This window comes from Scatophagus argus, chromosome 9 (genome assembly GCF_020382885.2).
Source record: "Scatophagus argus isolate fScaArg1 chromosome 9, fScaArg1.pri, whole genome shotgun sequence".
NCBI classification, from domain to species: Eukaryota; Metazoa; Chordata; class Actinopteri; family Scatophagidae; genus Scatophagus; species Scatophagus argus.
The window spans coordinates 20,073,660-20,097,823 of NC_058501.1; the positions used below are offsets into that span (position 1 = coordinate 20,073,660).

General features: G+C 42.2%; 1 protein-coding gene across 3 annotated transcripts in view; it reads right to left on the reverse strand.

Annotated features, from left to right (window-relative positions):
• Positions 1-24,164, reverse strand: part of myom3 (myomesin 3) — a 51,833-nt gene that overhangs the window by 22,083 nt on the left and 5,586 nt on the right. For all 3 annotated transcript variants that reach the window (XR_006844234.1, XM_046398414.1, XM_046398412.1), the window contains 12 exons: positions 21,431-21,535; positions 16,140-16,293; positions 15,273-15,430; positions 13,596-13,688; positions 13,100-13,188; positions 11,009-11,053; positions 8,331-8,471; positions 8,068-8,229; positions 5,773-5,914; positions 3,910-4,109; positions 2,075-2,128; positions 99-226 (listed from right to left, as the gene is read on the reverse strand). Coding sequence is in view for 2 of the 3 variants with exons in the window: in XM_046398414.1 (XP_046254370.1) it covers positions 99-226; positions 2,075-2,128; positions 3,910-4,109; positions 5,773-5,914; positions 8,068-8,229; positions 8,331-8,471; positions 11,009-11,053; positions 13,100-13,188; positions 13,596-13,688; positions 15,273-15,430; positions 16,140-16,293; positions 21,431-21,535 (1,471 nt within the window). In the remaining variant the exon portion in view is untranslated. The remainder of the gene's footprint in view (positions 1-98; positions 227-2,074; positions 2,129-3,909; positions 4,110-5,772; positions 5,915-8,067; positions 8,230-8,330; positions 8,472-11,008; positions 11,054-13,099; positions 13,189-13,595; positions 13,689-15,272; positions 15,431-16,139; positions 16,294-21,430; positions 21,536-24,164) is intronic.

Sequence of the window (24,164 nt, forward strand, 5' to 3'; positions counted from 1 at the left end):
AGGAAAACGGTTAGAGGAGCAAGCAGATAATCATAGTGTAGCAAGATCCCCAGAGTTATTGTAATGAGCGTGTTTGGCATGTGGGAGTAAAAGCTGACCCGCTCGACGTAGAAGGTGAGCGGCTCCCTGCCTCTGGGTTCAGGCTCAGTCCAGCTCAGCACCACGTAGGTGTCGCTCACCTCGCAGGCGTGGACATTTGTAGGAGGGAAAGGAGCTTTGACCTGACCTGCAGAGCAAAGAGAAGAGGAGGAGGAGGAGGAGGAGGAGTGCGAACAAAGAAAAAGTTAAAACAAGGTCAGTGAGGATGAATGCAGAGTCCAAAAAGTGCCAGCTAAGACATTGCTGTTTTTTTTTGTTAAAATCCGAGCGAAAAGCACATCGGGTGAGATTCACCTCCTTTCCTAATACAGAAGTTTGCTGATAACATTTGGTGAAATGTCTTGAGTCAGCACACTCCAAGTGACTCAAGGACCATGGACGTGTTCAGATTGTGTGCCTGTCTCTCTCTCTCTGTGAGTCTCTCGTCTCGCTGTCTGTGTTCCCTGAAGAGCTGCAGAACTGCAGTGTGGATCAGAGAGGAGCTCCAGACCAAAGACTGTGAGTGAAATCTGATCTGGTAGGAGCAGTCAGCCTGTGACTGTGTGTATTGGGTGTGGGTGTATAGCGCAGCCTGTAAGTAGTGAAGCATTTTTCATTGTTGTAGCCCTGTACAACTCTAAGCAAGCACACTGAATATGAAATGAAACCTTGACTATGTGGTTAAAGTGCTGCTGCTTAACTGTGAAAGTGTGGAGGTGGTTCACATTCATGCTGCATGAACAGAGTAGGACTCATAGGCCTTTTTATTTTAGGACAATACAGCAGGAGTCTGGATGCTGATCTTAAACTTGCAGCTAAGAAAAACAAAACCAATGTTTAAGGCCAAAAAGTGGAGTTGTTCATGACAGGTCCAGTTATTTGACCTTAAGTTAATGCTGAGTGCAATATATCTGAGATGACACCTGAACTAAAACACAGAAAAATCCGAAACTCTTTTGGAGCGTTGGAACAGATTTCATGGAGAACAAATAACATAACATAACATAACAAATATGAAATATAATGATATTATTTAAACTTATATGAATTTGTCCCATGGCTGCTGGTTCTCTAAATGTGTTATTTACATATTTACCCTCAACTGGGGGACTACGAACAAAAAGGGCCTTGATTTCTTCTTCTGATGTACGCCTCAAATTAAACCTGAAAGTTGGCACTTGTGAACTCGTAGTTATTGTTCGATTTGAAATCCAATGTGATAAAGTACGCAGCTAAAACAATAACTGTGGATTGTCTCATTTCTCTAAGCAAGCCTGAGCAGCGAAAGCCAAGTCTCCAAACGACCACGACAAATGCAGGATCCTAATGGCAAGAGAAATTTTGCTCCACCTCACCTGTATCAGGTGTGTATTTAAACCCTTCCTACTAATTATGTGTATCTGTGCGTGGAGGTACATGTACTGCAACATGAGCCCACACCTGGTGGAGGAATCACGTCACGCAGATTCAACGTTTTCATTTGATAACCTGGAAAAGAGCTGCACGCAAACACAAATGTGTATGTCTGTTCCAAATCTCCACTGAGGAACAGGATTTAAAATAAATAAATTAATTAATGCACTGACTTTGCTACATTTATCGTCTAGCTGCCTCCCCCTCTTCTTCCTTTATCTCCCTCTGTCTGTGAGTTACACTGCCAAGGTTATCAGCCCTCTTCACAGGCATTCACGCTACCTCAGGCCATTATGCACATTTACCAGGACACAGCCAGGGACTGTTCATTCCTTTCTCTTCTTTAAATGGAACAACAGCTCATTGCCTCAGCCGCAACAATTACTGCATTCAAAATAATATGAAGATGCATTAAAACACAAGCCCCAGGCAGCCTCAGGCAGCCCACGGTCGAGGGGTCGAGGAGGCAGCACCCTGCCCGCCAGCGAAAAGTCAACGCTGTTTGAAATCAGGTGTGAAAATGTTCATCTGGCATCTTTTTAATGACAAATCTATAGACGGTAAAATGAGAAGGCATCCTCACCTTCTAGTTCATCTTTTGTAATGGTGATCGTCCTTCCTCTGTCCACTTTGACCACTGTACAGAGACAGAGAGAGAGAGAGAGAGAGGAGGTTGGGGGGCGGAGGGAATAAAGAAGGAAGTCACATCAGGGTAATGAAGTTATGTAAGAGTCCACGATAACATTATTAATGCTAACGTTAGAGGAACAGCCAGTGGTAAGAGAGCCAGAGAGACACAGAGAGGTGAGAGAGAAGGCTGGAGGCAAGTCAACCTTCTGTCTGTCCTTCATCTGTGTTTAATGATCCACAGCATCTGACCAGAGCCCATCTGTCCTCCCCCGAACACACACACACACACACACACACACAACTCAATGATCCACTCTACGCTACATCTCGCTTCCATCGTTTTCATACCTCCACTGTATAATGTATTCCACAATACGGAAACACTTTCCAAGTAATCATTCATGAAACAAAGTGTTCCACTCCAGGATGCCATTAAGAAGCCGTTGCAGTAACGACTGCCGAACCTTCCGGCTTTATGAAATGAGATCCACATCAACACACCTACATCTGTTTTCCCCGGCTGCGTTGGTATCTTTGCAGGTGCAACACAGCCGAGGCAGGTGAAGTGAATTAACAGCAGGAATGAGTCGGGAAAAAAGGAAGAAATATAGGTAAAAATATAACTGAATAGAAAGGAAAAAACAACTGAACAAATGGGTGGAGGAACATAATGAATGCAGATGCTTCAGTACAGGAGGGTTACTGATGGTTGGATGAGTATGAAAATGTTGTGAATCATGTGCTATGACCTTCACAATCAAATGATCTCAACCCAGCTGAACACCTGTGGAAGACTCTGGAGTGACAGCGCTCCACCACCACCACCATCAAAACACCAAATGTATTTAGAAGAACTGGTTCCTTCGTGCCAACGGACATTCAGAGACTCATAGGAATCAGTGCTGAAGAGCACTGAAGTTGTTCTGGTGCCTCATGTAGCTCAGTTCATTTAGTCCAGACTGAGAGAGGAAAGGGTATATTCCCACAGGAGTACAAAATCTCCTCTGCTTTTGTGGAGTGAGCTGGAGGAGGACAAGATATTCATCACTGGATGATGTTGAATCCATCATGTTTTTTCCCTGAAGAACAAGCTGACGTTTATTTATCTCAACCTTTCATTAAACGAGTGTTGCAAATGTTGCGTATCTGCATCACTGCCAGAGTGAACAGTTTTGATGCAAGGCGAGTATTTTGCATTTTTGTCAACATGTTCCCGGCGTGTAAAGGCCTTTAGACTCACTATGGACTCATGATGGGCAGTAAAACATAACTCAGGTCCCAGGTGATGGGAGCAGTGGCTAATAAAGCCTGAAGCAGAGATGAGGAGGCTGCAGACGTCCCCACATTCCACTTCTGTATGTTATTCTGAACTGGGCCTTTCTGCATGATGAGTTACATTTCTTACTTATTTAATGCTTATATTTCTACAGTGAGGAGCAACTTTTACTTAAAAAACTTAAGTGACTGATTCTGCACCATCAGTGCTATGTGGACCCAAGAGTGGCAAATCAAATTTTGGTTAAAATACACAGAGTAGGATGGAAGGCCAGCAAACCTGTTTTCAACTGCTTTTCACTCTAATTCTTCACATTTCTCACAAAATCCTGCGGTTGGTCCATTTTCAAACCACAAAAACACCACCATGACTTGTTTGAACCGTAACCAAACAGACCGTGCTGCTTTCTTTCTTTGAGTTTGTTACCAATTTGTGTTTCTCCAGCTGCAGGGGATTATGATTTCACACTTTATTATGTGGCAATGAGACTGTCAGAATGTGTTACGTGTTACCCATAGTCCTGGTGTGTTCCAGGGGGTCTGTGGTGAGGACGGGTTCGGTAGCCATGGAGGGGCGTCCTTCTCCAGCCTTGTTCACAGCACGGACCCTGAACTGGTACAGAGTTCCTTCCTTGAGGCCAAACACTGGGTAGTGGCACATCTTTTGAATATGGACATTGCAGCGCACCCATTCACCCTGACCGACATCATATCTGCGACAAAAGGAGAAAAGATGGTAAGACGTAAACAAACGAGCAAGAGTTAAAGAAAGAACCAAATGCTTTGAACCTGCTTTATGTGCAGTCTAGAGGGCGTAACCTTCGAAACAAATGTAAAGCACGTTAGCCTGCACAACAACACTTCTAAGTTAGTAAAAACCTCAGCAATACCTATAAAGGTGGTTTGATACCATTGTGTGAAAATAATGTGCCTCCAAACACAATAAAAACAAAGCAAAACTTTTAAGGTTGAGTGCGAGCTCATATTATACAACACAGATATCAAACTATTGCCACTTGTGAACAAAACACAGACAGAAGAGAGTGCTGTCTTCTAACCATAAGGAGGTTGCTAGGGAACTGGGAAGTATCTTACATTTCTTCTTTCCTCACCCAAAGCCAAAAATATTCAGGAGTTCTGTAATCTCGAGAAGGTATGCAAACACATATACAAAAATACACAATACATACCTGGGTGCCATTTAACGAAAAACACACTAATGAACAAATGAACATGCTTTGTTTCTCTCCACAAACACACACATGTACAGGATGATCCTGATTGATCGGTGTTGGTGATAAGTGTGGCACCTCTTCTCCTGTGGGAGCCTTTGACTCTGCTGTTAACATGGTGTAGAGGGCTGATAATTACCACGTACACCATCCATCTCATGTGAACTCTGCCAAATGCACGTGACACCACTGCTGGCTGCCACCACCGCCATCTTGATCCTCACCAGCAGCACGCAGAGCAGGACCAACTTCAGCAGTACATTCTTAGTGTAGCTGTGATGTCTTAATAATCCATCCATCCATTTTCTACACCACTTATCTGTCAGGGTCGCGGGGGAGCTGGAGCCTATCCCAACTGACTACGGGCGAAAGGCGGGGTACACCCTGGACTGGTCACCAGCCAATCGCAGGGCCAACACACAAGACATTCACACCAGGGGCAATTTAGAGTAGCCAATTAACCTAACGTGCATGTTTTTGGTGTTGTGGGAGGAAGCCGGAGTACCCGGAGAAAACCCACGCAGGCACAGGGAGAACATGCAAACTCCACATAGAAGGACCCAGACCGGGATTCGAACCTGGAACCCATCATGTGATAAAATTAACTAAAATTAAGCTGAAATGAATTGTTTTAGTCATTTTTTTTTTCTCAAGTGAAAATGCCAAACAGTCTCTGGTTTCACCTTCTCACAAGATTTGCAACAGCTATGTATAGATTTTTGGGTTTTTAGATGGTTGACCTGACAAAATTATGCCAGCTTAGGCATATTTTTCTGACACATTCAATTAACTGGTTAATTAAAAAACTTAAGCTGTAGAACCTGTTATGTGCTGTCTACTGTCTTTTTAAAATAGCTTTTTAGTTTCAATTTCTTTGCCAATAAAAACTTTTGTCATTGGCGACTGTAGAGTGTAGTCGGTTAACAGTCGGTTTCTGCTGCTGAAAGTCTGTATTGACCCTTGATGATATGGGAAGTTTGAAACACATCAGCTAGCTTGATAATCAAAAACTGACAGAGAGGTGAAAAAGCGAAGTCCGTAAAATTCTCTAAAATGAAAACAGCTACTAAATACACCTCGTGGTGAGGCTGTGCACTCATGTTTTCAACTCAAAAAATTGACTTTTCGATCTCTCCATCCTCACTTTTCCACATAATAACCCTCCACAGGCGAGGCGCCGTCAGCACTGGGTGGCTGCCAGGTAAGGAAAACGTAGTCCTTGTTGACGTCAGACACCTGGACGGCCAGAGGAGAGGCGGGGCCTCCGGGCAACGCAGCTGATGCATCTGCAGCATGAAGGGAGGAAAGCTCGTTACAGGAGGAAACAAGACTCAAAGTCAAAACCGATACGACTGGGCTGCATCATGGTCAAGTGTGCAAGACCGTGATCAGTCTGATGCAGGGGTCAGTGGTTTAATATGAATTCCTGGATATCCATCCATCCATCCATTGTCTATACCGCTTATCCGTCAGGGTTGCGGGGGAGCTGGAGCCTATCCCAGCTGACTACGGGCGAGAGGCCGGGTACACCCTGGACTGGTCACCAGCCAATCACAGGGCCAACACACAAAGACAGACAACCACACACTCACACACTCACACCTAGGGGCAATTGAGAGTAGCCAAATAACCTAATGTGCATGTTTTTGGTATTGTGGGAGGAAGCCGGAGTACCCGGAGAAAAGCCACGCAGGCACAGGGAGAACATGCAAACTCCACATAGAAGAACCCTCTTGCTACGAGGCGACAGCGCTAACCACTGCACCACCGTGCCACCCAATTCCTGGATACGACATTGTTAAATTGAACTAAAGTAGTGGATCACATGACATGGATAAGGTATTTCCGAGTCGAAAAGGGGTAGAAACGAAGGTTAGCTACACATTGTAATCATATCCTGGGATGTCTGATTTGAAATAGAAGATATCCTAACTGTGGTTATAACTATGCTAATGATCGCTTAACCCACCCTGTTTTTTCTCCTACACAGCAAATTTGAACCCTTATGTAAAGAGCCTTCACATATGACATTAAGTTTTCAAAACTCTGGACTTGACTGCATATGAAAGTACTTAATAACCAGAAACAGAAAAAATGAACACTTGAACACAGAAATCATCCTTGGGAAAACATTTGGTTTTTCAGTGATTTTCAACAAAGGACTCAACTCTTTCCTGTTTTCACTTTGCAACCTCATGCTCCCGTCCTCCCTTTCCTCCTTCTCCCTCATTTGTTTTTGCTCTGCCGTACTGCCTATTTGTAATGCAAATATGATGGCTGAATGAAGGCGAAAAACCACATGCAGGGAAATTTGTTGATTCACTAATTAGTACCTCCAGCTCTGCTAAAGATCAAGCTCCCTAATAAGAGAGAGAAAGAGAGAAAGAGAGAGAGAGAGAGATGCGAGCCAAGATTTTAAGGGAAGCTTTGTGGGAAGTGTTTGTGTGTGTGTGAATGTTTGGGCAAGTGCATGTTCACGTGGGATGTACGTGCACGCCAAGCTCTGAATGATTCATTGCATATTACACCTTGACTGTGGCAGTTGAGGTGCAATACATGAGCGAGTGAGTAGGCACTGGTATTGCATTGAAACACATATGTGTGCCAAGCGTCCTTGCAGAGCTGCCCAGACACATTTCAAATGTCTGATGAGTCAAGTGAAGGAGCTGTTCAGAGGTTTATTTGCATGCTGCAACGTATGAGAAAGAGAACAGCAGTCTGTGAAGAATATATAGTTTTACTGAACAAAGTTAACAAGCCCTCTAGTGCAGAACAGCTTGATTGATGGTGCAATTTCCAAGTATGAATCACAGAAGTTTGCTGACAGGAAATGAAAGTAGAACCAAAATCTGGTGAATACAAATAGTGTTTTGAGTGAACGTTCAGTCAAAACACCATTTATCCAGCTTGGGGCAATAAATGATTCCATCTTCAAAAACAGAAGTGTGTTTGTATGCACTGGACTCGAGGTGACTCCTGTGCACTTGTCAGGTTTTTCAAACACCAAATGGACCATTTCAGAACTAAGCCTGTCATCTGAAACACAGGTTGGCGGGTTCTTTAGGTCCATTCAGTATTTGAGGGGGAGTTTGCTCAGTTGTGACCTAAGTATGGATTTCCAGTCTCCATGACAACTGAGCAACCTCCAGCTGCTGATGAAGACTCTGAGTTGTTTGAAAGCCCTGGCAGAAGCTATTAAGTGGAGTTTGTGTTGGTACTGTGCTGCATATTACTGTTCACAAGATTCAAGATTGAACTTTACGCTCAAAATCCTGAGCATTTCATAGTGCAACACAAATTAATACATTTTATTAGAAATAAAACTCTATGTTTGTGAAATGATTTAATACTTCCACCCTTTAAAAATGCTACATGATTAGTAAAGGACCAACGGCGGGTGCAGTATTAACATCGAAACCACTTTCATGTCGGCTCTCACCTTTGACATAGACGAAAGCACTGTGTTCCTGGACATGATCCCAGGTTCTCAGCTGGGCAGTGTAAACACCCTCATGTTCCTTGTGTGCCGTCTTTAAAGTGATGGAGGCCTTGTTGTCAACTGTCTTAATGTCCACGGTGCTCGACTGATAAAGCTGGATGCCTGAAGAATTAAAAATTCACAAAAAACCCCCCCAAAATCTACAGTTTGTATCTACACTGTCAAACACCTGGCTCACGTAACTCATCTCTAACTGTACTCACCATCTCTGAACCAGATGATATCCCGCTGGAAGGGCAGCAGAGCTGAGGTGAAGCTACACTCCAGGGTGAGAGTGTTACCCTCCTTCACCCATGTTGGAGGGAAGGTGTTACCAAAGAGGGCTTCTTGCTCAAGCCTCACGGCTAAGAGAGGGGGGGTGAACAAAGATGGAGGAGGAGGTGGATGAGGATGAAAAGTGGGAGGTGAGTGGGGAGGAAAGGGAAAAAAGTAAGAAATACGAAAAAGGAGAGAAGCATTTCTCATCAAGATGCACACATTTGTTTTCCTTGATGTTGGGCAAAAATAAAATGAATACTGAAAAGTAGGTACATTCCAGACACAATCTTTACTGCAGCAAAAAATATATCCCAGACCTGATAATTTTGGGTGGGTTCTGCACAATAAAATTGCACATGCCTCCTTTGGACTGCTGCACAGGAAAGAAGCATGACGGGTAAAGAGAGGAGGAATCAGGAAGCAGAGGATGTGCAGGGAGGTTAAGCTGCAGGCAGGAAGAAATATGCTGATTCCTGATCTGCCCAACTCTGTTACCAAACCTGGTCCAAAATAACCCAATGAATGAACCACTGAAACTGAACAAAGCAAACCGGATGGTCTCGTTTAACTTAACTAAAAAAAAAAAAACCCACTAAAAGCAGACTTGCATAGACATAAAAGACAAAACCTTCATGGAGACAAAGGACAGTCAGGAAAGACCCTGGAAAGAACAACAGAAAATGGCAGAACAGCTGAATTTTTTTTTAAGTGAGCAATTCCTGACAAGTAATTCCTTCAGCTACCATTCTCTCACTTGTCAAAGCACTGAAGCAATACAATCTGGAAGTGAGAGATATATGTGCCATGAGGTCTTGTCAAATCCAGTTCTCAGGGATGAGTCTGAGAGACTGTGACATGTTTCCTATAATGATCTTGTTCTGGTTAGCCATCCAGGTTGTCACAGGAATGTGTGCGAGTTTTGTCGAAACTCACCGCTTAGACCTTTGACTCCTATCATTCAAACACTCAAGCTTCCACACGGCAGCGATGATTACGATATATTCAACAAAATTGCACCTTTTGTTTATTGAGTGTTTCGCACGCCGTATGAGACAATTGAGCATCAGTCGCACGGAAATGGCAGCGTGAAATCCTTCAGCATTTGCTCGCAGCAAGCAGACCCTGACGCCATTACATGCTGATAAAGCTCCAATCACAATGATTGGTACTTAATTTGTGAGTGTGTGGGGGATGCATTGTATTGTAATACTTCAGTAGATGCAATGGTGTATTCTCAGAAAGATACTGTTGAAAGTTTATGTTTATTTTATTATTTCAGTCTGATTTTCATTTTAATAGCTGATTCATAATTTTTCCATAACTTGAGGTCAAATTTAAGAGTAATAGAATTAGGGATAGACCCATTATTGGCCTGGTCGATTATCGGCTCTGATATTCAGCATTTTTCTGTACTCTTGCTGGTTTTTCTTTAATTCAGCCTCCTCTCTCTGTCTGTACTTGGCTTAGATGAAATGGTACTTTAAAATATTTTCTGACTGCTTGCTTGTTTTTCCAGTTGTAAAGCACTTTTTTTTATCTTCACCACATCTAAGAAATAAAGTTAGTGACCACAATGTTCATAATCAAAACTGACAGGAATACAGACCTCATTAATGATTCTGATTATTGTAAAGGAAAAACAAACACGGATGGGATGCCGTCTGTGACACGATGAGAGTGAAAAGACATCTTTCTCGTTCTGAACAAGTCCTTGATTCTTTCCAAACAACAACATTAATGCTGTGTGACCATATCAGCCTTTCCAAATGGATATCGTACAAAGATACAGAGACGATTCATTCATCTGTTGTCTGACCTGCCATTGCTGTGGTTAAGGCCAGGTTACAATTAGGCACTAAAGACACTTTGTCATGTTTGGGTTAAGATTTTGTTTAAGAGTGGGGACGCAGTTAAGAAGACTAAGATATTGTTATCGTGATCAAAAGAGATTAATACTGACTGTTGGAAAGACATGTCTGACAGTAGACCCCTGACCTCCTCCCAAGGAGATTTCGTGACACTAAAACATCACAATTCTTCTTCTGCCTTTGCTTCTCATACACAAAAGTCAGAATTTTCTCTGTTAAAAGAGGCCCTTTCTGTTAAAGTTAAACATTTTATTATAGGCATTTGAACCAATGGCCAATGCTGTAGTTTTTCTAGTGATGACAGCTGACACGATGGAGGCTAATCTAGGCCAAAGAGTGCCACAGCCACTATGAGATACTCCACAGCTTGGAGCAAAACAGAATAAATCCCCCTGCTGTCCCTGAAATGAAATATACATGACTGTTGTCCCTGCTCAATTGGAAGCAAGTCTTTCTATCCCTACAGCAACTATCCCACAAATACTCTCACTTACACCCGTACACCCATGGACATGGACACCCACAGAGAAACATGAATTCCCATGACAAACAAACACTGTTAGAGCACTGCTCCCTTTCAATCCATCCATATCTTTGTTTATGAGGTGCAGCAGGCACGGCAGAGCAGAGTGTTGTGTCACAGTCTTCAAAGCCACCCAGCCCTCCCTCGTTTACCGGTGGAGGGAAAGAACTTCAAAGGGTGGCAGAGAAAATGAAAGCGGACATTTTTCATTAGGCCCTGGCATGAAACTTACCGGAGGTCTGCGAGTGCTCTGAACCAGCCGCAGCTCCTTGATATGCTGAATCGCAGAGTGGCAGTGCGGGACAGATTGGAGAAAGGCAGGGGGGGTCAGAAATGGAGACAGACACCGAGGAAGATATTGTGAAACTGAAGGGGTGAGATATTAGAAACACAGCAGACAAATCCAACCTGGCAGTGTCACATGTATGCAAGTCACATCTAATATTCCCTTTAACCTATTTTTAACAACCTAAGAAAATCTTGCGAAATATAGATGGAGAGGAGAAGCCTTGAAGCGTCTCATTAAAGCTCTGACCATCTAATTGATCTGCAGTGTTAGGGAACTTCACAGCCAAACACAGGGTACTTTCACGAAAAGAGCGGGCCATTTCAAAAAAGGGCAAAGAAAAAGAACAAACATTTTAAGGCACTGTGGGCAATGGTGCTCAGATGTTTGATTAGTCAACAATACACCCAGTAACCTCATTAGAATTCAATGAGATCTGATTCTCCTATTATTATTGTTATTATTACTCTGGTGTTGAGTCTCATCCAAATATCATATTTATCAAGAAAGTAAGACAACAGGGATATAAAATTAAACTTTGCATGAGGAAAAAGGAGAAAATAGCATCCAAAACTGGAAGCAATAGGAGGATGGAGGTCAAATCATATTAATAATATCTGAAACCAGCATGAATACATGAACACAACAAGCATGTTTTTATATTAAGTCACAATAAAGAGAAGCTCACCTTTTATTCCCAAGTGGTTGCAGTCAAATCTCCTTCACGATTTATTTTTTTTAAATTTATCTTAACTAATTTCTATGACGGAAGTTTTTCGAGTATATTATACGCAAGCTAGAACAGTTTAAAGTGAATCATAAATTCAAGTGTACGGGAAGTCTACGCGTGACGCAAAGTCTACGTTAGCGGTATGGACGCAAGATGCTGATACACCTGTAGAAACAACTGGGCCCGAGGCGAGGACTACACCTGAGTGGATTTCAGCCGCTGTCTGTAATATCGGACAACTAACCCCAGTTCCACGTTTACCAAGTTTAATCCTTTTCCTTAACGTCACGTCGTCCATCACTGTTACGTTAAAAGCGTTCACCTGTCATGGTGTAAATCTGACTGGAATATACTGTGAAGATACAGGCCGCTTGTTCATACGGCCTCGACTCCCAGGACGTTGTGGGTGACCATCCAGCCTTCACACGTTACCTTCAGAAGTTCACCTTCAACGCTCGCAGAATCAAAGTAACGGTGAGTTGTTTGTATTTATTCATTTAACTTTAGCAAATGTTCTTTTCTCTGCTCTATGCGTTTGGGTCTCCGTCAGCATTGTTGTTGGACTGTGGTTAACACTGAGTCTGGTACGTACACACACACACACAGGAAGTGTGTGTTGTTGTGTTGCTCCTTGGGCTTGTGGTTGTGTGTAATGTGATTTGGTTTCTGGTTTGATTGTGCTCTTAATCGTCTTCCTGTTTGTTGTTTCATTGCGATTTCTCTGACTTCTCTTGATTTTGCTTTCATCAAACACAATGCAGTGTGGTAGCATTTCTAGATTCTGAAAGATCACTAAGTATGCAATTTCTCAGTTTTAAATAAACACTTAAAGAGCCATACACAAAGGACATTAGTGGCCAGTGGCATCAATATTTAAAGTCTATTGAGTACTGTGGATGTGGACCAGTTGTGTAAACATAGATCCAGCATGTGTCCCCACTTCGTCCAACTGGTCAGAACTGAAGCCAAAACATCCAATCTTGGACAGCCATCAACTTGAAAACAACTACCTAAAATTACAGAAGCCATCTTTCAGAAAAATTTATTTGACATGTTCTGTGCGTTTTTTAGTTTGGTCCAAGTCCGCTCTGATAACATGGGAGGTGGGAGGGGTTTAGAGCAGTACTGGAGCCTGCCACCAGGGGGCGATGGCGATATTTTGGCTTCACTCATACTCTCACCTCAGTCATGTTTATATAGTCAGTGCTTTGGACCCTGAGACTGAACTGTATTGCAACCCATCTTTTGTATCAGCCATGACGGTTTTCCAGAAAGGTGGTGCTGATATGAAACAGGAAACTACTCACAGTTCACCACAAGTGTTCCAAAAGTCATAGCTTCACCAAGGGGACTCTGGGCTACCACTTTGTACTCGCCGGCATCATCAGGAGAGCACCTAAGGACATGGAATTTTATGTTTCTGTTAGAAGTGCAAGTGGTTGAAGAGATTGAAGACCGAGAGAACAAATGTAACTGTAGAGTTGCAAATCTGCACTTTTATTGCATTGCTTTAGCGGTAGCCTGTTCCGTTGTGATGACAACCAGATGCAACATGAAGTTCTCATCAGACTACTCACCTTAATACACTCTATTCATCCTCTGAATTTATGTACTAAGACATACTTTAAAAACATCACAAGCATTTATTTATCAGTTTGATAGCCATACATTCTCATAACACCACAGTCTCCTAACCTCACACTCTGGTTTCGTAATTTTTTCATTTTATTGTCAATTAATCAATGGCAAAGTCATGCTTTCCATACAACTAGATTTTCAGCTTTAAATAGGGACTTGACCTACCTTCTGATCTCCAGGGTGTTAAGACCTATTTTTTGCTGAAGACTGTAATTCCATGGTTGGTCAGACATTGTCAGCGGTAGACCATCCTTATACCTGAAGCAGGAAGTTAGAAAAAGAGTCTATTAAAAGTTTGCTTTTTTTTTTGAGATATCAAAGCAAACAACAGGCTTCCACTGATTACTTATGCACTTATTTCACTAACCAAACGTCGGTTTGGATGAATCTATAACAGCCAAAGGGGGCTTTGATCTCGTATTCTGTTTTGTGCCGGGCACCGTTGAGGGCAGCCTTTTACAGCTCATCGGGCTCGATGGGTCCCATATGGTAATCGTGAAACCCGCAAGCCTCAGGTTATCAGGATCTCGGCTTAGGTTCATGAATACTGAGCACACACAGTCTAGTCTCTCAGCAGCTCAAGGATCGAGGTCGACAGCCTGGCACGTTGCCTGAATTAACGCAGGTAATTTCATATTAATATGGAAGGCGATATTCAAGGGTTCAGAACTGTAGTGTCATGACTCTTGTGATTTTGCAAGCAACTTGAGAGACTTTAGTCTATCTTCGACCATTTGCATGTACAGCTGCATAACGTAACACTTTACCTCTCACACTATGTACTTCTAGTTTAGATAATACAAATACTATACTTAATAATAATCACATGACATATTCACTCGTATTTTACTGTATTATGGATTAGTTATGAATTAAAAATACAATGCAGGGCTGCAACTAAGAACTATTTTCATTATTGATAAATTTGTTCTTTGCTGGTTTTTGCAACAGACTAATTTATTTTTTCTGATTTATTAGTCAGAAAATTGTGAAAAAATGTCATTTACCATTTCCCATGGTCAAAAGTTCCAACTGATTTGTAGTAAAAAAAAAATAGATTTAATTTACAGTCACTGATATAAAATGGGAAAAACAACAAATGATCACAATAAAGAACTGATCTTTTTATATCTTTCAGGCTTTTGTTGATCGACTGATCAATGAACCAGCTGATCATTTCAAATTTGCTACAGTCACAAAGTAAGAACAGGAGGGCACATTATTATACACCGTGTGTCGTCCTTGCCTGAAAGTTATGACTGTGGACCAGGACAATTTTGCTGCCCTAACCCCCTCCAAACGACCGAGAAACTAAAAAGAAGAAATTTAAATGGCAGGGATGAGCGAGCGCGAGCGAGTTTTCTGTACGTGTTTCACCAACTAAATGATCCGTATGTCTTGCCGTACTTGGACTGAGCAGGGCTGAAAACACAAGTGGAGGATGCTTAACCCAGAAGTGAGTGTGGCTAGCTGGAAGTTGTTATTTTAAGCCTGAAACTGACATGGGTGGATCAGAAGTTGCAATATTTATTAGAAAACTATTTAGGTCAATGGTTTAGATCACAAGGATAAGAGAACATGTTACAGAAATCAGCTACCAATGTGGATTTTCCTTCACCCCAAGTACAGATGTTGACACATTTTACTCAGGTGCTACTCATACTTGTAAAAAGTACATTCTCTGTATGGGACTTGTTTCAGCCGAGTCTTTGGTCAACTCTTTTAAATGAAATCAATTTGCAGTATGACACAAGTAAAGGATTTTGATGGCAAACTTCTAGAGAAGGGATTGCCACAGGCCAGTGGAGGCCAGAAAAATGGAGTGCAAACAGAAGTTCTTACCATGTGACCTTTGGAGGTGGACAACCCTGGACGGTACAGGACAGTTTGACCGTCATGCCCTCCCAGACGGTGTGAGCCCTCAGAGGGATTGGAAAGTCTGGGGCTTTCTGACTCAGGCGCTCCAGGTACTTCATGTAGGCAGATGCTTTCTTTTCTGCCTGGAGCATAGATGGAACCAGGAAAGGCAAAGTTTTTTAAAAGGTTGAAGGCGGAAGATAAGGTGGAAAAGTAATGCACTGATGAAAATATTCTTTACTTATTCTATACAGCAAACGTCCAAGTGCTTCACAACTAAAGAAATGCAAAAATGGTTCTGGTCTGGAGAAACATCACAGTAAACAAGAAGTGAAATCCATCCATCCACCCAAAGTAGCTAATAAACCTAATGTGCAAGTTTTTGGGATTGTGGGAGGAAGCCAGAGAAAAAATGCAAACTCCACCCAGAAGACAGTGCTAACCCCCATCTGATAAGGCACAATTCTTATCAGATGGAGGTTTATGGTTTAATTTGTGCTGGTATAGGCGTCCCTGCCTGGGAAAAACTTTGACAACCACTGGACACTGTCAGAATTTGCAGCTGAAGTTCTCATTAAGCGCATGCATTAATTGTGCAGAGGGCGTGTTATTTATTATTTTACATTAGTGGTTCCCAGCTGTATATCACTAAGAAGTAACATTCAGCAAGTTTTCATTCCAATAAATCCTCTCCTCTGCTTCTGTAAGACCTGGTAACTCTTAAATCCTGCTGTTTCATTGTTGAGAATATGACAAACAAGGTTGAGCAGATAAGTACAGTTGTGTTGACAAAGCCGAATACAAGGAAGACCTTGTTAGAGGTTATTCCTGAGACCAAAACTTGACCTTTACCTGCCTGCGAAGGGCCAGAGTGTCAACGCGTGTGCGTAACAAATGCTGGTTCCTGATCACGTCTATCTCCACCTTTTCAGCCTCGTTCCCAAACAGGGTCCACTTGTCTCTGTGGTACTCTTCATCAGCAGCCAGAGTTTCTGTCAGGATTTCCCTGGTAAAACACAGCACAAGCTATCTATTACCTTTTAGCTAATGATGGTGGCAGGACTCACAGATTGTTGCTGATGTTTAACTTTACTGCAGAGCGGGGACATTTAAATGGCCAATTCATACTGTTGAGCAACTGTAGATATTGTGTTAATATTCACTTCAGTTTCATTGCACAACTTTATTTGTCCCCAGGGGGCAATCTGAAGGCACACAGAGTAGTGGAAAACAGAAACAGCTGTGCAACAGGGGGCTGCAGGGATGGTTGTGAGTTGAGGAGTTGAACATTCTTGGGAACAAAGGTTGTTCTCCTCCTCTGAGTCCTGCAGCTGGGGCAGCGCAGCCCACGTCGTGAGGGGAGCCACTCAAATGCAGGGAACAGGACGTGGGACGGGTCTTCTGGATTTCTTGAGGGCTCTGACCACGTCCTCTGTGTTAAAGGTGAGGGCAGAGTGGCTGGGTTTGAATGAGGAAATAGCTGCTTTTAGTGAGTGCTGTTGTCTGTCTCAGATCTGGAGTAGAAGGAGTTAAGGTCATCAGGGAGTGTTGCTGGGTTATTACCTACAACCTGGATGGTCCCGCTGGTTGACCTCCTTTTTTCCCATTTCAGAGAAGTGAAGAAAACCCTCTTTTTCTTGTTGAGGATTTCCTTGAGTTCTTTAGTCACGCAGGGTTTATTGTTGGGGAAGTCTGTGTCCGTTCTGATGGGAATGATAGAGTCCACATAGAAGGAGATGTATGATGATATGTCTATCTATCTGCTTGTTGATGTTGGAGGATGTGGATATGAGGTAGTTCCAGTCAGTGGCTTCAAAGCATCCCAGGTGCAAGCAGTATGGAGTGATGGTCAGCGGAGCCAAGTGGGGGGAGAGCAACAGATTTGTATGCATTTGGTACTGAGCCATAGCATTTGTTCAGTGTATTTCTTAGGTGGCTCGTGCATGCAAGCCCTTCAGTGACTTGTCCAATATGCACATGTGAAGTGTTTATTTTCAGCTGCACACAATATGTTCAACTCAGAGTAGACATGAAGTGATTATCTTCCTTTGAAAGTTTTGAGGATGCTGTCAAAACAATTCAGAGCATCATCAGAGGAGGCGACAGGAGTAGAAACAGCGATTCAGACACGGGTTTGAACACGGTTTCTAAAAGCACGGGTCAACCTGTGAGTGAAACAAAACAGCACTTTTACATTGATTTATATATATATATATATATATATATATATATGTATATTTTATTTTTTTCTGAGTTTTTTTTGCACTTAAACATTTCTTTCTGTCCAGTCTATTTACAGACAAATGCTACTTGTATGATGTTTGGCAGGTGTTGTTGAAAAGGCTCAGTGATCTTGTCAGTGGTTTGCTGCTCCATTTAAACCTATGTGTCATTTCACACGAGCTCCATTCTGACGCACATTCAAAGGATTGAAGAAGTCGGTCTTTTAGCAGTGGAATATCAAGGCTCGCTGTTACTGTTGATTCACGTCTCTATGAAGAGATGCTCATAAATCCCTTACACGTTGATGTGCACCTCTCTGGGAGTCCTCCAGGTGTGGAGAGTTCAAAGAGTTGGTTTATCGCTGCCTGTTTGACACCTTGTCATGCAGTTAGTTGTCACGGAGATATTGTGACAATCGTGATCGTTTGTCACAATACACACACAACAAGGTAGTACAGTAAGTAGGACAACAGCTGTAACAGGGCACTGCTTTAAGCCTCGTTTTTGATTTGCATTTTCTGTATGTAGGGGGTCATAAAGCAACACACTGAGGCCCCACCGGGTTCAATGGTTGCTGAACCTGCTCTCTGAGCTCATTGTAAAGCCTCCGCAAGTCTTTTGCATGTGTAAATAAAGCCCTTTGGTAGACTATAATATATGCACATGTATATGGCAGGTTGTGGGTGTGAATATATCCATATGAACATCCATATACATTGAAGTATCTGCACTCCAACATGCGCAATCTCCCTGCCTTTTAAATTAAATGCAGCATTTTAATACTCCTCTCATGGCCAGGGGGGTGTGTATCCTGAACCGTCTTTTGATTGACAGTCCCCAGGGCTTAATTATTTGAACACATACTTCACACACACATTGCCACAACAAACAGAGAAGACAGAATCTTAAATATTCACAAACACATCTCTGAGCATTGATGGCCACTAGAGCATGAATGGCGACACAAGTGCTTGTGATAATTCACTGAAATGCCCAAATGGCATGAATAAATATGCAAATAACTACGTGCAAGCGTGCATAGATGCATATGCAGACACCTACACATACACACTCGCATTCCCAGGCACAAACACACTTTTGACTTTTTCTGCCACGGGCTCGCTCAGTTGAGTTTGTGCCTGTCAGTGTTTTTAATCTCTGAGGGCTCAGAGATTTTAAGCCTGGAGGGAACGAACCACTGGAATACATCAAGCCAGTGGGTATAAGAGGGTTTATGGCTTAATTATTACTCCAAATGGAAATTTTAACATTGCTTACTGGTGCGAAGAGCAGCAAACCCCTCCTGCCGGGATGAACCAGGCGTGTATGAGTCAGCTGCATAATTTACATGTTACCCCTTACCATGAGGAGAGGATAAGACCATTGTTCGAATCAGAAGGTAATGTGCAACTGCAGCCCCACTTGCCAACATGCAAAGAGCTAGCACATTAATTTCCACACAAATCAAAACAAATGTCATGCTCCCCCATCTTGCAACATTCAAGCCTTCCAGAAATAGCATGCCAATCCTTGAGATCTTTCAGCTTCATCCTTTCTCTTCCATCCTGGGAGGAGACAACCGGCTCCAGCATTACTGGATTTCCAGCTTCCAGTCTAAAATATCCATCCACACCGTATTTATCTCAGCAATTCTGAGGGGCGGCAAGATTTGTAAAGAATTGAGGCTCAATGGTGAATTTGCTCTTGAGAGGGAATTCAAGTGGTGGAGGGCTTTAACAGGTGGAAAACAGGTGGAAACGGACAAGTTAGAGCTAAGCACTTTAGAGGATAGGATAGACACTCATTGATGAGATGGAAGGTTATGGTGGTGGCATGGGAGAGGACATCTAATGAGAGTCCTAGTTGGCAGGGCCACATCTCTGCAGCTGAGGTTCATTACTGTCAGATGTGTTTTGTCTTTCAAATGAGTGTGATTGCACCCTCGATGACTTCCCCTCTTTTCACTCTCCATCCTTCTACTATTACCCATCTTCTCCTTCTGTCCTCATTGTGACCTCTGTTCGTCCATCTACTTAGTGTTGCCAACCAAAGCTTGCTTTCACGGCTTACAGAAGAAAATATCTGTTATTTTTGGCACTGATGAAGACGTCTGCATAATAGAGAGATGTTAAATTATTTTTTGACGCAGCAAGACTCTAATCAACCGGATGGATGAGAGAACAGGAAAAAAAGGCGTCTTCTAATCCTAAAAATGTGAAAGTGCTAGTAAGTCCCACCACAGATACTATGTGATCCAGACACAGCAAGTTTTTACGGTAGAAAAAGGATTTTGGTAAAGCAAATCATGTCACAAGAGGCAACAATCCCTTTGCTTCCTGTTCATGGTGACCTAAACCTTTCTTTTCTGGGAGTTATTTTTAGAAATGTGACATCTATTCCATGACAGCTGAGCAGTAATCCTGTCCCTTCAACACGACCATAAGACACTTAAAAAGTAAAAGATGGCTCACACATGTCGTCAACATAATTCTCTCAGATTCTGATTTAAAGACTCTGTAACAGTGGGAAATTAAGTCCAGCTAGAAAAAACGTACATACACGAACATACATGACATTTTAGTTTGCTGAGTCTCCTTTGCTAACATGGAGGTGGAGGGATTTATCACCAGTATTGTTACCAGCCAGCAGGGGGCGATCAAGATGTTATGACAGGTGAATTTTTTCCCCAAGATTGTTTGTATTTGTTGTAATACTCATTCTGGCCACAAGAGGCAGAAATGTACCACAACCCTGTGTTCTATATTGGACTAAATGCATTCATGTTTCCTTCTAGGTGAGTTTTAATTCCTCCATGCACTCTAAACACAAGGTATTGTGTGTTAGCAAGTTATGTAATATTACTGTTATGTTTTTATTTTGGCTAGAAATGTATTCCACTCAGTGCTAATCTGCAATGAGAATTAGCTGACTAATAAAACAAAAACTTATCTTATCTTTTGTATTTTAAAAATAACTTGGAAACCATAAAATAATCAAAGTGGATGTGCTAGATCTGTGTGATCATTTCATACATTTGGTGATGATCCACTGAGTTTCAGCTCGTCTTTCTTCCAGTAAGTTGAGGCTCTTTCCTCTTTCCCATCAGCACAAAAATACAGATACAATAATTTCACTGAATTACTCAGCAGGCTATGGCTTATTGGATTCATGACATCCTTAAAACTGTAAATAGTGAGAGTTCCCAGCTGGCCTTTGACAAAAAGAGCCCTGATCTCTGTTGTTTATTGAGACTTTCTGTTGGCTTAAAAGCTCTTGGCTCGCAAAGCAGAGCAACAGTGAAACTTGACCCACTCCACATTTTCAATTAAAGTGGAGAGAGAAGATGTGGTGTTGACTACTGACAGGGAGGCAGAATTTCACGATGAGCACAGATGATCCTGGAATGAAGTCCTCTGGAGGGAAGTGGACGCTTGCTTTAAGTATTTGATTCAGAAGAAAAGAGTAATCCTCTGTTGCTGCCATTTTGTACCCACAAAGAGTTAGATAAACATGGCTCTTAAATATGCAAATTTGTTACCTACGAACAACGGTGTGACCCACAATTATGGGTTACCAATGAGAGAGATGATCATAAGGATGATTATCGTGGCAGTTGCAGGCATTTTTGCAATGGATCATCGTATTCCCTGTTTTGTCCACATCAGTCTGCTCATGTGTCAAAGCTGCTGTCCCCTAACAACAGCCTGCAATGCAGCATTTCACTGCATATGTGAGCGAAAATTAGAATACGAAAGTGAATTGGTTTTCTTCTGTCTGTCTTCTTGTCTGCTGTCTGATCATTATGCCCATTAACAATTTCCCAGTTGATTGACCAGAAAATATATTGTATCATGCATATTGATATTATCCTGTGAAATTACACACAACTGCCGTATATTTTGCTGGCTCTTGTGTCTCACCATGTCCTGTGGCGGGGGAGGTTGTCCATGTCCAGGATCTCCTTGACCGACATCAGGTCAGCAGGGATGATGGGATAGAAATCACAGTAGGAGGCTTCCTCATCACTGTTGCGTTCAGCGAATGTTGTAAAAACAAAAACAAAGCCTGATTAACACTAGATATCTTGCATATCATCAAATGACACAGGTGAAAGATTATAAAATGGATAAGTTCCCTTGTCATCCTTCACAGTTATTTATTCTGTAGATGGAAGGATTGAGTGTTCATATTAGCATGTCTATTCATTTTGTCACAGTCTATGGCGCATTATCCAATCTCAAGTTCATCACATCACTATTCTCCTCTGCCACTAGAAAGCAGTAGTGGCTTTCCTATTCTCTGTGTGAACAGCAGAGGTGGCCATACATCAGAGAGAGGCCTCCACTAATGTAGGAAAGCACTATAGACATGAACTCCAGGAGTTCAGTTTAAAACTGGCATTTCATATCTCCAGATTGAAAACAGCTCTAATGCATATTTTTGTTTCCTCTTTCTGTTGTGAAGACCTTGCGAGGTGAACAGTGACAAAGTCGAAATCAAACAAAACAACAGACTGCAAAGAAGTGAGAGCCTGTGAGAGACAGGATGTCAGTATTGTTTGTTGCACTGAGGCGCCCTGTCAATCTGTGCAGCTCGGAGGTCAGCCGCCAAGTGTGGGCTATTTGTTATTGATCAGTATAAACACACGCTACAATGTGTTTTAAAATATTACAGTTTCAGAATAAGATTGAGCTCGTGTCTAATAAGAAATACGCTTTTATGGGACTATATTGTAGTTTCCAGCATATTTCTTTCCCAAGCGAGAGATGAGAGTTCAGAACAAGATATCAAATTCAGTATTAGCTTCACCGGTTGAGTATCTGTACACGTGCAAGGGATTTGACGCTAGTTCTGAGTTTCTCTCCAGCTTACAGTCATCAGCTACAATGGCATTGTTGTTGTTGGTCACAGTCGACTGGCCACAGTTTTGTGTTGCACGACCACTGGGCATGAACTGTGTGCTTTTGTATTGATATGAGGAACGAGTGGTGCATTTTTTTCTTTACTGAATGCATTTGTATGTTATCTGATAAATCTACTGGTTGCCTCCAATGTGTGGGGTGCATGGCCTTTTCCAGTTACTCAATCAGGGCAGCGTACGACCTGCTTTATCTGTACGAAAAATGTTATGACCGTCATCAGTCGCTTCTGCTCTGCCAGTGTTCCCCTTTTTATTCACTGGAGTGCAAAGCCACATGCTATTGTCTATAGGGAGCTTATATAATCAAGAGGAACATGGGGCTGCTGATGTGCACACAGACAAATAGTGATAGTGTGGTGTTTATTAGATTAGATTAGATTCAACTTTATTGTCATTACACATGTACAAGTACAATGCAACGAAACGCAGTTTGGCATCTAACCAGAAGTGCAATAAGCAGTAAGTGCCTCATATACAATATTTTACAGTATGTACAGGGTATGTATGGGTGTCTATGCAACAGACATAATATAAACATGATATACAGGTAGTTGTCATAATATACAGAGATTCTAAGTACTATGAACATACTATACAGATGGATATGTGCTTAAATGTGCATCCAGTGTAGGCGGAAACTATAACACAATTTACAGATGTTAAATTAACTATAAATCACTAGTGCAATGGACAGTATGGTGTGTACAGCGATAGGCAGTAGGCTAACTATATTAGCAGTGAGGTAGAGGAACTAGTGCAACACTCAGTACGTAGTACTCAGTTAGGATAGGGTGGTGTAGTGGAGTGTGGTGTAGGGTATGAGCCAAAGGGTTTGGGATCTGAGCCAATAGGTTGTTCACGGTACACTGGCAATTGTAATTGTTCGTCATCATAGCGTGCAGTCAGCAGTGTTTAGTTTTTAAGCCGCAGTCTGTGTCAATTGGTGGGCGAGTTGTTTGTGTTCCAGTTGAGGAATACAAACTGAAGACGATAAACCAAAGACACAAAACACACTGTCACTGGACACTTGCAGTGAAGGGATTCCACATCAGACGCTCTGCCAGTTGCTGTCTTTAAGTAGTCTCTTCATGGTGGGCATATGGTCATGCAAACAATAGGCACACGTGTGTAAACCTACACTAAAGCATGAGCTCTCGATTTAAAGCACCAACAATAAACCGAGTTGACCTTTACTATGTGTGCCCCCACAAACAGGAGAGGGGCGTTTGTTTTTGGTGACAAGGTCATTTGAGGCAGTGAAACTGTAACAAGAGAAGCATTATTTTTTTCCCTCTCCGTTTATCCACCGATGGCTGCTGCTCTGTTAACAAGAGTAATTACAACCACAATGAGAGGAGGAAGTTTTAATGCTTTCCATGTTTTTTAATGTGTTAGAGATAGATCTGTAGTTATCGCACGGTTTTGCCCAGCATTGAAGTGCTTTGCTACTGTTGTGTATTTACAACCTTTTAAAAACTATAAAGTTCTGCCAGAGCTGTATATTTACACAGGTGTGTATTATGGAACCCCCCCCTCCTCCCCAACTACCGTTGCTGTTAACATCTAGCCTTAGGCATTACCTTCAACAAGCCTTCTTACAAATAGCGATGCAAATCAACATAACTTCTCGTTTTCTTTTGTTTGTAAGCTGGAAAATTTCCCCATTTCACGGTGCTCAGAGGACAACTTCTGCTTTTGCTGTCTTATTTTTCTCTTTTCCTTTGTTTAGGTTC